The following is a 12745-nucleotide window of genomic DNA, read 5'->3' on the forward strand; positions in this document are numbered from 1 at the left end:
TTTTATAGAGTGGATATTGTGACTTTTTTCTCCTTATTTGGGTGTCTAAGTTGCTTATACCAAAGGTACAGGAAAATCTACCCTTATATTTTATTTGTCAGACATTTTGCTCCTAATGTTTTTCTTGTCAGTTGGGGAGGCTACAATGATAATATTATTAAATATTATGAGACTCCACCAGGAAGGGGTAATTTTTCTTTCAGTTAGTTTTAACTTGGTGTCTTAATTAAATCAACAGCTTTGAGCCAATAGCATTCATCTGACTCTGCCAATGTATTTCATTAAATGTAATCCTCTTTATCTATAAAGCAGTCCAATGAATGTATTATATCCTAATTATATTCAAGAACATGACCATGTAATCCAGAAGGCCAATATTCTATTTCCATTTTTGTTGAAAGGATTGCTTTAGATCAAAGAGGACATTGCTAGCTACAGTGCAGAGAGCAGGGGTGATAAAAGCCAGGTAAAAATGAGGAGAGATGCAGATAGTGAGCATGCATTAGAACCTTTCTGAGTCCCAGGGGAGAAATGATTTATGAAGTAATTAATCAATGGGCACAGATGAATTGGACAACAAATCATTTCTACAGAACTGAATAGGGACAAGGGCAGAAGTAGCAGGACCAGTTAGGAGAGTGTTGCACTAATTTGGGCAGGAGATGATGATTGCTGGGACCAGTATGTCAACAGTGGAAGAAATAAGAACTAGATGAGTTTTGAATATATTTCAAAGGTAGAGCTAACAAATTTTTCTGATGGATTGTGTATGGTTGTAGCAGAAGAAAGGAGTCAGAAATTGCTCCAAGAGTTTTGGTGTGAATTACTGAAAGAAAGGAGTGCTATTAATGATGATGGTGAAACTCTGTGACAGTTGCAGGTTTGGAATGACAGAGGGAGATAGATCAGTTTTGGACAGATTAAATTTGAGATGCCTATTAAACATCTATGTGGATATGTTGAGTAGGAAGTTGAATATACGAGTCTGGACTTCAGGGTGAAGAACTAGGCTGGTGATGTAAATTTGAAAGACATCAGCACATAGATATTATTTAATGTTAGAGACTAGATGACAGTTACCCATAGAGAGGATGGATAGAGTGGAGATATTCAAGACCTACCTTGGAAACTACAGAGATCATTGAAATGAGGAGATACCAGGAAGAGAGTCTAAAATGAGCCTGAGTAGTGTAATTAATAAAGTGAAATTTAATAAAATGTATAATTTTTAGACTGTGTAACTTATTTTCCATGAACAGTTAAATGATTATAACTTTAAAGTATTAAGAAATATTTGACTTTAAAAAGTAAATGGTAGGTACTTCAGGCTTTATAACAAAATATTGAATACATTGTAGTCCAACTCTCATTTTTGTCCTGTAAATAAATCCTTCTCATCTTTCAGTCTACATAGTTGAATTCAGTAGCTTTAAGAAAGTGACATTCACCAATGAATAATAAATTCTCATACCCAGGAGCAGTTTCCTTCTATGACTGCACCAAAGATAGGAGACTTAATTTATGTCCAACTGTCTTGCTTTCTAAAACAGAAAACTCTAGATAACTTAGCACTCACTTCTTGACACCTAGAAAGAGAACTTTCTTGTTTTATTATGAGTCTCATGGCATGGTATCTTTTTCAAGTTCTTTGGGATTCATTCGCTGGTTTATTACTGGCAAATACTGAAGCAGGCATTCATAAAGTAGAAATGCAACCCGGAGATTAGCTTGAAAAGACATGTCAAAAATTTGATCTTTCTCCTTTTTCATTGTTTTAAACTAATGCATGATTCCTGATAATGAGGTAGAGAACTGTATTTACCAACCTTCCAAGGAGATAAAATCTCAACTGAAACTATTAGAATGGGATAAACTACTCTTTCCTGGGGACAGAGCACAGTGGAATGAGTAGGTCTTGTATTAGTCTAAGGGTTAAATGTGGAAGAGAGGAGCTACATATATGTAAGCAAGGGCATGGGGCTGAGAGAAGAAAAATAGGAAGGTAGAGCACAGCTTAGTGATGATAGGACTGTGTGTGTAAGCATGTGAGAGATGATGATGATGATGATGATGATGATGATGATGATGATGATGATTATGATGATGGAGATGATGATTTTTACATTTAACCATGGGAGGGTGGGGGATGGAGGAAGAAATAGAGGGAGATATGGCTTAGGAAGATATTCAGGAAGCTTTCTATTTACTGTACTATATAAAATGTTTATATCTTAACTCTTAAAGAAAGCAAAGCAAACAGCTCTGTTATTTATTAAAACTTCTTGAATAACCTGGACAGTGCCCAAGTCCACCTGAATCAGATCATACCACATAATTGAGCCATAGCAGCAGCTAGATTATTAGAAAAAAATGAATGCCAAATGGTGAAAAAGAATCAGACATGTGCAGAATACCAAAGCAAAGCCAAAAGGACAATATAGACACTACTCTGGATTGAAATGACAATCTGGGGAGAATGCTCTGTTCACAGAATAGGATGCTTCAGCCTAGACTCTAGGTGCTCGAGGATTGGAGTTGAACAATGTTACACAAATTCACAAATAGAAGGAACTTAAAACATTTTTTTCATGATATAACTATCTGGAAAGTAGTTCTTAGGTAAGTCCAAAGGATACCCAGTTTCTTAACTGGAGTTAAGAAACACTGGAGTGCTTTCTCAAAATGGAGAGGTTGATGTATAACTTCTGACCTGCTCCATTGGCCTGGCACAGTCCTCAAGTGATTGATTGCTACTGTTGGATTTCAAATTAAAGTGACCTTAGTAATCACTAGTTCAAGTCATCTTCCTCTTGGAAAATGCCCTTTTCTAGTGTGCATGAAGGAACTGTGATGGCTAATGGGAACACTGTCATCAGTGTCAGTGATGTCATTTTTGTATTATTTATTATTGTTATTATTGATGTTAAAAAAGAGGGATGTTTATTTGTAACCATGTCTCTAAAAAAAGTGAGAAATCACATCTCTCCCTAGGAGGGCAGCTTGTTCTATTTAGCCCATCTAATTTGCTTCTGTTATTGCTTTGCTCCTGTAAGCATTTGAGGTTATGACTCCTTATCTATAGCAATGGGCATTAGCTACTATTTGTGGACACAGATCCATCGAAACCTCCATCTAATGGCAGTCAGGCTCACCACCCTGGAGGATACGAATATCCAGATGAATCTGAGCTGAGTGCAAATGCTGGAATGGCATTTTCTGCGTATGTGTTAACCTCTTAATAAATGGTTAAAAGCAAGACATCCACTGGGCAAAGGTATGAACAGATGGGAGGATCAGAAGCACCTGTAACTGGTTCACATTACAATGGACTTATAGCCAATTGACCAAATGACCACACACATAAACCATATTACAAAGGGACCCATGAATCTAATGATGCTCAGATCATTTGAGGTATAGACAATAAGGCAGAGTTGTCTCAGCACTTTGGAGCTGGGCGGTCAGAATATGGTGGTCAGAGACCAGTGAGTTTCCCAAAGCCCAGTAAAGAAACCTCTCTGATACAAATATTGTACCTTGAGTTTTGCCTTCTGTATAGCAATATATGCAGAATGCTCACAAGGAACATTCCAGAAACTAGAAATGCTCTGGGATATTACCGAGAAAAAGATTCTAGGATTTGAGGTTTAGGGATGACTCCAGTTTGCATCGCTTGGTACTGTGAAGGAAATCTAGCTATACATTATATCCTTGAGAAAATTAAGGGAAAGCAACATCTTACCCATATTTCAGAAGATACATTCATACATCGAGGTGTGGAGAGAAATTGATCCAAACACAATAATTCTGTGTTCCTTTCTCCCCTTTTCCAAATTTTCAAGCACCTACGCTGGTCAAAAGGATGTTGAAGGAAACGGCGAGCCTCACAATGCCCTCAGAGACCCTTGAGAGAAATTCTGATCGTATTAGGAAAAAGAAAAAGGGTGTGGAAAGAAGAAAATCCAAGGGAAAATATTCTAAAAAGAAAATTGCACTTCCTGAGGGTTGTATTTTATGAGGAGGCTCACAGGTGCCCAACAGGGGTTTGGGCTGTGCAGAAAAAGAAATAAATGTGAGGCCAGAGGGGTCCTGAGGGGACAAAGAGGGAGAATGTTTATGCAGCTGTTATGAGTGAAAACTGGTGGAGACGGAGGAAGAGGATTTTTGAGTCAGTGGGAGCTGGGAAGCTTTCATGGCACATCATGAAAATCTCTCTGTCAGCCCATTAAGGTAGACCTATGATAACCATCTACACTGTTCGTGGCTGTAGGATATATCTTTGAAGGAGACACCATGCAGAGACTGGCCCTAGATACAGCCAGTTATATTCAGGCAACAGTTTAAGGGTAAGTGAAGAAGTCATTGATTGTCACACTGAGTTTGTGGAATTCAAAGTGAATGATTTCAATGCTGATTACAGGAATTCACATATTTTGTTTTCCATTAGTGAAACTGAAAGATCCCAAGGCTTTTGAATGCCTCTAATCATTCTTCCTCTTGAGAAGATTTGATCAACCCACTCTAGAGAAAGAGGTTCAAATTTTCACAAAGATAACTTAAATCTATCCTTGGTTAATGCATCAGTGGTGAACTTCGGGTCAGTAAATGAAATGTGTAACCCACTTCTGTCCAACAATTGCATTTAAGCTACCTGAAATGAATCCAAGTTCAGCTGTGGGATCATAGAACTGTATCAAATTATGATCTCATTTCTCTCTTTCTGCTCACCAACCCTTATTCAAGGACTATGATTGATCAAACATTTCCTTTCACTTTTTTTCAAAGATTTCCTACAGTTTAGGGTTGAAGATTGGTTGATGCAGGTGGATTACTAATTTGCCAATATGCCTAAATTTCTAGACAATTGCAGTAGATTAGTTGGGCGGGTGTGTGTGTGGAGAGAGAAGGCAATCTTTAAAGAGGTTAGAGCTTTGTGTTGTGTTATCAAAACATTTTATCCTGACTCCCTTGCTTTATAAATCCTGATGGAAACAAGCAACTTCCTACTTTCTAATATTAACACACAACAATCCATACATACAAGCAACTTTTAACAATACATTTAATTTTGGATATTTTGTATTAACAGACTAGAATATAAATAGTTATCTGTATTAATCAGAACATACACATGTACGTATTTCATCCATATAAAATATTTAATATGATGATAAAGAACATTTTATCTAAAACATCAAGCCTGTATTGAAGGCTGTAACAGTGCCCTAAAAGATAAATTACAATAAATAATAAGCAAGACTTCTCTGTCAAAATATGGAAGGTGTAAAGGACAAAGAAGACAGGCAGAGAGGACTCCCAGACATAGTTCTTTGAGTCAGTGGGAGAGACTGTATAGCAAGTTGGGGAATAGTGGAGGGAGAGGGGTGATTAAAAACAGATCAACAACAATTAAAGCATAAACACATTAGGGAAGAAAAAGAATAAGCTTTCCTCAGCTAGTCTCAGGCTTTTGTTGTTAACATCTAAGTAGAACTGAGGCAAAACTAAAACTAAAGGAAATCTTTACAAACCTTAATTAGAGTCTCAGAAATTAAACCAGCCAGAGTGAACTATACAGGGGTCGACAGCAGCCTAGTTTATTGGTGGAAACTGCCTGGCAACATGGCCTGGGATATGGCCTGGGATATGGCTGGTGACCTGACAAGTGCCACAGTAAAATCACTTCCAGCCCACTCTGATTCTGCTTTCCCTGTCCCCAACTTCCTTCTCCTCCTCCTCTTCCTCCTCCTCCTGTTCTTCCTCTTCCTCTTTCTTCTTCTTCTTCTTTTCTTCTTCTTCTTCTTCTTCTTCTTCTTCTTCTTCTTCTTCTTCTTCTTCTTCTTCTTCTTCTTCTTCTTCTTCTTCTTCTTCTTCTTCTTCTCCTTCTCCTTCTTCCTCTTCCTCTTCCTCTTCCTCTTTCCCAACCTCATTCTTAGTCATGTTCCCACTTTGGGGTTAGATCCAGAAATTGGCAGGTGAGCCAAGTGTATGTAACTTCACTCAAACACCCAGAAAATAATACTCTTTTCCTTTGGAAACTTCACAAAGCTCTCTGGAAGATGCCTCAAGAGCCTATTGGCCTGTGCCTAATTAGAGTTTGGAATATTCGTTTCACTCATTTCTAAAAGTTAAAAGCCATTCATTTTTCACAGTGAAAAACTTGCTAAAATTGCTCTCAAATTAAGCAGTGATTCATAAAATGATTTGTTGAGGTCAAACTCATTATTTTTACCTTCTCATTCAGCTAGGAAATAAGCAGCCTCTAAGCCAACCCCCAAGTTAGGCAGGGGAAGATCCAAACAGCCTCAACAACTCCCTGGAGGTGGTCTCTGTGTCTGTTCACTGAACTGTATACAATAACCAGGGCAGAGGAGGGAGAGGCTCAGATCATGTCACTTCTGAGCTGAAGTGGCTTCCTGCTGGCCACAGATAATTTTAATCCATTTAGCATTGTTTACAAAGCATGCCATGCTCTGCACCCCACTGGTTAGTCATCAACCCCTGACCCTCTATCCTCCACTCCAGTTCATTCCTTTTGTCTGAAACAAAATTTCTCCCATCTACTTTTCCTTCAAATACTAATGTAGGCTTTTCAGAATGATTCTCCAAATTTGAGTTAGGAACTACGATTAAAGGAATGAATGAGCTCAGGGACAAAGTATAATGGGGAAAAAAATGAACACCACTTTCCATCTTTCTTTCTTTCTTTCTTTCTTTCTTTCTTTCTTTCTTTCTTTCTTTCTTTCTCTCTTTCTTTCTTTCTTCTTTCTTCTTTCTTTCTTTCTTCCTTTCTTCTTCTTCTTTCTTTCTTTCTTTCTTCTTTCTTTCTTTTCTTTCTTTTCTTCTTTTTTATTTCACCATTTATAATGCAACTCCATTATGTTATGTATATATATATATATAATAGTGCAGTCTTAACCATTGCCAGGGTAGCCTCTTACAAAGCCCATAACATCTGAGGTTTGGAAAAGAACAGTGGAGTCATCTGGTTAAGCCCCCTGATAATACAAATGAGAAAGTGATTAGAAGAGGAAGGAGGTGCTAGTTGAAGAGCTACGAGGAAAACATAATTGCATGGTCTGGGTTAGTTCATCATGAGACATTATGAAAATGTTTAACTCAACATAGGGTGGCATTTATAGGTAATGGCTGTATTAGTAAATGAAGTTTGTAATATTTCTGAAAATTATAGATTAAATATTCTCAATTTATCAGCTAGAAATCGAAAGAAAACGGCAAAAAAGCTTTCATTGTCAGTTTGGACACAGGTGAGAAGAAAAATTGGGCAAGTAAGAAAATGAAGAAATTCCTCAAAAAGCATCACCTATTCATTACATGATGATCTGTTAAAAGGTGTTTCATGGCTCTGGTTCATCTATCTATTCCTTAGTAAAACTTCTTCTATATCTTTTTAAATAAAATAGATATGTAATCTCAGGTACTGGAGTGGAAGGAGAAAAGTAGAATTCAGAATGGTAATTCTTATTGTGATAATTCTAAATTGAAGCTCCATACCTCATATAAACATTACCATAGATTCTAAATTGGTACACTATACATGATATATTTTAAGTAGGATCATTCTTTCTTTTTAGCAATATAATTTGTGACTTTATATGAGTGCATGTATTTAAGGATATAAACTTTCAAACATTGCATACACACACACAACACATACACACATTACATATGTGGCATAAATTGCCCTGAACTTCCTTGACTACAACTTATAGAGCAAATCAAAATTGAAAAAGAAAAGGTGTTTAGCAAACTTTGCCCTCAAAAATTACACATTTTAAATAATGGCTGCTTTAGCATACATTGATTTATTGTTATTTCTTTATAGCAATTATTCATTGTTGACATTTTTAAAAAGATCTATTTATTTATTTGAGAGAGAGAGAGCGAGTGCTACAGGGAGGGACACAGAGACAGAATCTCAGGCAAAACCATCTCCTCCCCATACACACACAATACACTGAGCACAGAGCCTGCCATGGGGCTTGATCTCAAAAACCTGAGATCATAACCTGAGCCAAAACTAGGAGTCAGCTGCTTAACCTACTGAGCCGCCTAGGTTCCCCATTGTTAACACATTTTTAAAAATTAAGTATTTATACTGTGAATAGTTAAAATACCATGAAAAAAGGATGACTAGAGTATAAAGTATACTAAACTATAACTCTATAGTTAAAAAGAGAATTTGTACATATGACCAAGATTTACCATATCTTAATGTATATCTTTTAATAAGAGCTCTTTTTTTAAAGGGGACTTCTAGAAAAAAAAAAAGAAAAAAAGGGGACTTCTAAGAAAGTTTCTAAACAATTAATTTTAACATGAAACACTAACTGTAATTTAACTACATATGTCTTATGTACAATATTAAATAATATTTTAAGATAAAGATTACAACAGTCCTGGTAAACAATGCATTCCCTGTGATGGTTTCTAGGGCACAATGATGATCGGGTTATAATTTTCACTGGCCATTGCACTTACCTCCACATCTTGGAATGGGTCCACTCCACATTACTTTTCCATCCATAAGGATACATGTAATTGTTTCTGTTCCCTGGGTTTTAATAAATCCTTCTTCACAAATAACCGAAATTGAACTTCCTAATTGAAAGTTGTCTCCAAACCGCCGTGCATTGATTGGTATTCCAGGATCAGGACATTCATTATGTCCAAATGCTTGAGAAGAGCAAACAAAAATATACAATCAGTATGAGAGGGATTCTTATATATTTGGGATGAGAAAAACTGATTTTAAATAAGATTATATTTATTTCTAGAAAAACTTTTATTAAAAAAATTGATGGTTCTCCATTGACACAATCTATTTGCCTATGATGTAAACAAGTGTGATTGTTTTAAAATAGTGTAATTATTTTTAAAGTATTAATTATATAAAATAGAATTGCTTCTGCTTATTTCTGGAGATCATTAGACTTAAGCTATGTAAAAATTTCCAGTGTAAACTGATTAGAATTCTAATTATTCTAAGTACAAAGCAGGTTGACCACATCTCATTGCAAACTTTTATTGTGATTCACTCATTGGAATGGAGAGACAGTCTTGTGAAGTTATAGTGAAAGGTTCCAATCTGGTATGAAAGTCTTAAAATTTTTTTATAATTTTCCATTAGTCATCTATTTTCTGCTATGTAGGAAAGGGAAAGGGAGCTAACTCTTGCAATTACCATGTTTCAGACAGTGATAGGAGATTTGGAAAAGTTATAATCTCATTTAACATTTAGAGCTCTAAAGAGTAATGTGAGATTCAGAGAAAGATAAGTAGCTTGCCTCAGGTCATAGAGATAGGATTGAAATGTATCCTTCAGTCTGGCTTCTCATTTTTTCTCAACAACATATTATATCTTGGGTTTTTTGTTTCAGGTCTCAAGAGAATGTGAATTCTTGAGTTCAGGGTCATTTTCCTATTTTATTTTGTGTCTTCTATGATATATTTAGCTTAGCCTTAGCAAGTAGCAGAAGTGCAGGGACCATGTGCTTATTTGAATCTCTCAAGATTATAGATTACACGCACCCTCCAAATTTCTCTCTTTACTCGTCTGGATCAACAAATATGCACCATAAATGTGTAAATAAGCATGATATAAATGGAAAAACATTTAAAAATAGCAAAGTCTAAATGTGCAAAACATAGTTTAATGAGTTATTTACAATTATATTCATGCTGCTTAAGTACATCAAGTTATTTGAAATTATCTCACTAATCATCATTTTCATATTGTTCATAAATTATATAACTTTTATTATTCATTCTCTTCATTTTTAAGTTAAGCAATACAGAAGAATATTAAGGTAACTTCTAATATACCTAAAAATATACTTGTAGGTATGCTTTTTTCTACTTATTGTTTGTTGTTGTGTTAAAAAAATGAAAAACCTCAATTGATTAAAACTTGTTCCTATATATAATGTCTGATAGGTATTTATTTAGGAAAAATAAAATTTCAGTAGAAAACATTAGTAAGAATTTGAATAAAATAGATTAAATTATTTACTAGAGAAACAGATCAAGACACAAAGAATCTATTTCCATAATATCCTGAAGGTACCAGAAACATTAAAGTTAAAAATAATATGCATTTAAGACAAAATAAAAATAATAAATAGATAAGTGCATATATATATTTATCATATATATATCTTTCATTTTATGTGAAATATTTTGAGGACTTTCAGATAAAGCAACTATTTTATACAGCAGTCTGTGTGACACATGTCACAGCTACTTTAATAATGTGCAATTACATGTTGACAACTTCACCACCAGTGACACTTTGAAAAGGCAATAACTGCTTTTTGTTACTAATTGCCAAAGTTCAGCATTGAATGGCGGGGGTGGAGGTGAGGGATGCCATTCTCTTTAAAGAGCAGGAAACTATAATCCTATTGTTATATGACACAAATATTAACTCATCAAGTTGGTCAATACCTGACAGAGTGTGGTAGCTTCAGGGAAAAAAACAAGAAAAGTCACTAGTATTCTATAGCTTTAGGAAACGTTTGCAAACAGAGGCACTATATGTAAGTGTGTTAACGTACTAAGATATTTTCTCCTTTATGTGATTCATATTTTTACTATATTTATATCATTTTTTCAGAAAAAATACAAAGAATATGAGTGATAGATAAGAGTTCAATAACCTCAAAAAAATCTCAAAGCAACATAATAAACACAAGTAAATAAGATGTTAAGATAATAGTTCTTAGGTAACTAATAGGTAACTAAACAATGACAGTTAATTCTTATTTAACATTTACTAGTATCATATACTCTATGCTAAATTATTTACATGCATCATCTAATTTATTCCTTACAGAAACCTAAAATGGTTTTACTGATATGAACAATGAGGCTCATTTATTAAACCTAAAAATGGAGCAAAGCCAAGATTTGAAGTTGCATAGTTTCAGTGCAGAGATGACACTCTTAATCTCTAAAGTACTTCCCCCATGATGACTTTGCAAAGTCAGCTCAGTGGTCTGCTGTCCCTAAGCTAATGATTGCCTGCTCTGTAATGTTTCTGCAGCCTTGTGAATTTTGTCTTTGGAATTATAATTCTGTGTTGTCATTATTTGTTTAAGGTCCTCCTTTTGTTTATGAATATGTTGTTTTGTTTTGTTTTTAAGATTTTATTTTTAAGTAATCTCTACCTTCAACATGGGTATTGAAACTGCAACCTTGAGTCGCATATCAGGTGCCCCGGTTTATGAATATTTTGAAAGAAAGATTTATTTACCTTAAGTTTGCATACCAATAATGGTCAAAGTATATGATATACGTTAGGTTTGAACTTATGCTTATAAGATTGAATAGAATAAATAATGTATTGGCTGATATTATAATATTTGAAACATTTTTCCTTAATTTGAGGTCTCTCACAGAGAAATGACACAAGAGGGAATAAAATATGGTTGGAAATTGCAAACTGAATGACTATCCTTAGCAATATTTTATATATATATATAGGACTTGTTCAAGCTTCCTTTTCTGTGGAGGAGAGCTGATTTACATGATTCCTTTCTAGCTTTATGTTGTAGAAATACATTATATAGAAAAAATAAACTTACTGTTATAAGTGATGTTAAAGCCACGTCCTGACATTGAGTGGTCTGCCTGAAATTCCAATCGCAGTATATGACTATTACTAGTAAGATGGGAAGGCACCTCAGCCCCAGTAAAGGTTCCAAGAATTGGGGAGGTCTGGAGAGTCTCCATCTTTAACGGCAAGGAAATCAAACTGGGATTCCAGATCAAAGTCATTAAAAGAAAGATGAATCCGGCTCCCTGGATCAGAGATTATTGTCCAGATGCAGTTTAAATTATTTCCATATCCTTCTGGGTAATCAGGAGACAGCACTGTTCCCATTGGCGCAGTAAAATTAGACAGGCAAGGAACTGTTAAAATAAGATTATAAAATACAGTAAATGTTCAAAAGTAATATTATACCTTATTTTGCTTTATTTTATATTTTAATATTATACCTTATTTTGCTTTATTTTATACCTTATTATGCTTTAACCTTACTTACTATACTTATCTTTATTATACCTTTATATCCTTTATATCCTTATTATTTCTTTATTCTTATTTTTCATGACTATGATAATCAATTAGCAGTTTGAAAAAATAATATTAAACAATGTAAATTATAAAACAGAAAAAATGTTACCACTTTCATATATTAGGAAAGGCAACTGTTACTTTGCATGACATGACTGTATGCTTAAGTATGCACAAAAGTATCATCGGAGTAATAAAGGCAATTTATTTAGACATTTATCATATTTGTATTAGAGTTCTACACAGTTTTGTTTCTGTGCTTAAGAAAGAACAGAGGTGAAACATTTAGAGATTTCCATATAAAGCTATAATGCTCATGAAATGATTGAAGACAAAAAATATTATTTGGATATTAACAAACAGGGATGTTGTAGCACAGATGAAACCTGGGGTGAGGGTGGTAACTAGGAGAGCTTCATTCTTACCATGGCCATGGGATGCTCTCATATTTTAAAACACAGATAAGGAGAAAATTAGCTTTTGTAGCAATCACCACTAGTTGTTAACACTGGACAAACTTTCACACTTTAGTTAGATGAAGTCTCTTCCTGCCCCTGGTCCACCCATCCCAGTTTTCTTCTAATTTTTAAAACATCTGGGCTAAATGATCACACAGAATATTTAGGAAGTAGAAAAAGGGTAAAG

General features: G+C 34.8%; 1 protein-coding gene across 1 annotated transcript in view; it reads right to left on the reverse strand.

The window, feature by feature from the left end:
* Positions 1 to 11754, reverse strand: part of LOC119878647 (CUB and sushi domain-containing protein 3-like) — a gene marked incomplete at its 3' end in the record, with an annotated part of 29908 nt that extends 18154 nt beyond the window's left edge. Inside the window, exons 1-2 of the mRNA XM_038589236.1 lie at positions 11607 to 11754; positions 8503 to 8697 (exon numbers count right to left, since the gene is read on the reverse strand). Coding sequence (XP_038445164.1) covers positions 8503 to 8697; positions 11607 to 11754 — 343 coding nt within the window. The remainder of the gene's footprint in view (positions 1 to 8502; positions 8698 to 11606) is intronic.
* Positions 11755 to 12745: the final 991 nt, after the last annotated feature.

This window comes from Canis lupus, unplaced genomic scaffold, assembly GCF_011100685.1.
Source record: "Canis lupus familiaris isolate Mischka breed German Shepherd unplaced genomic scaffold, alternate assembly UU_Cfam_GSD_1.0 chrUn_S1775H1972, whole genome shotgun sequence".
NCBI lineage: Eukaryota > Metazoa > Chordata > Mammalia > Carnivora > Canidae > Canis > Canis lupus.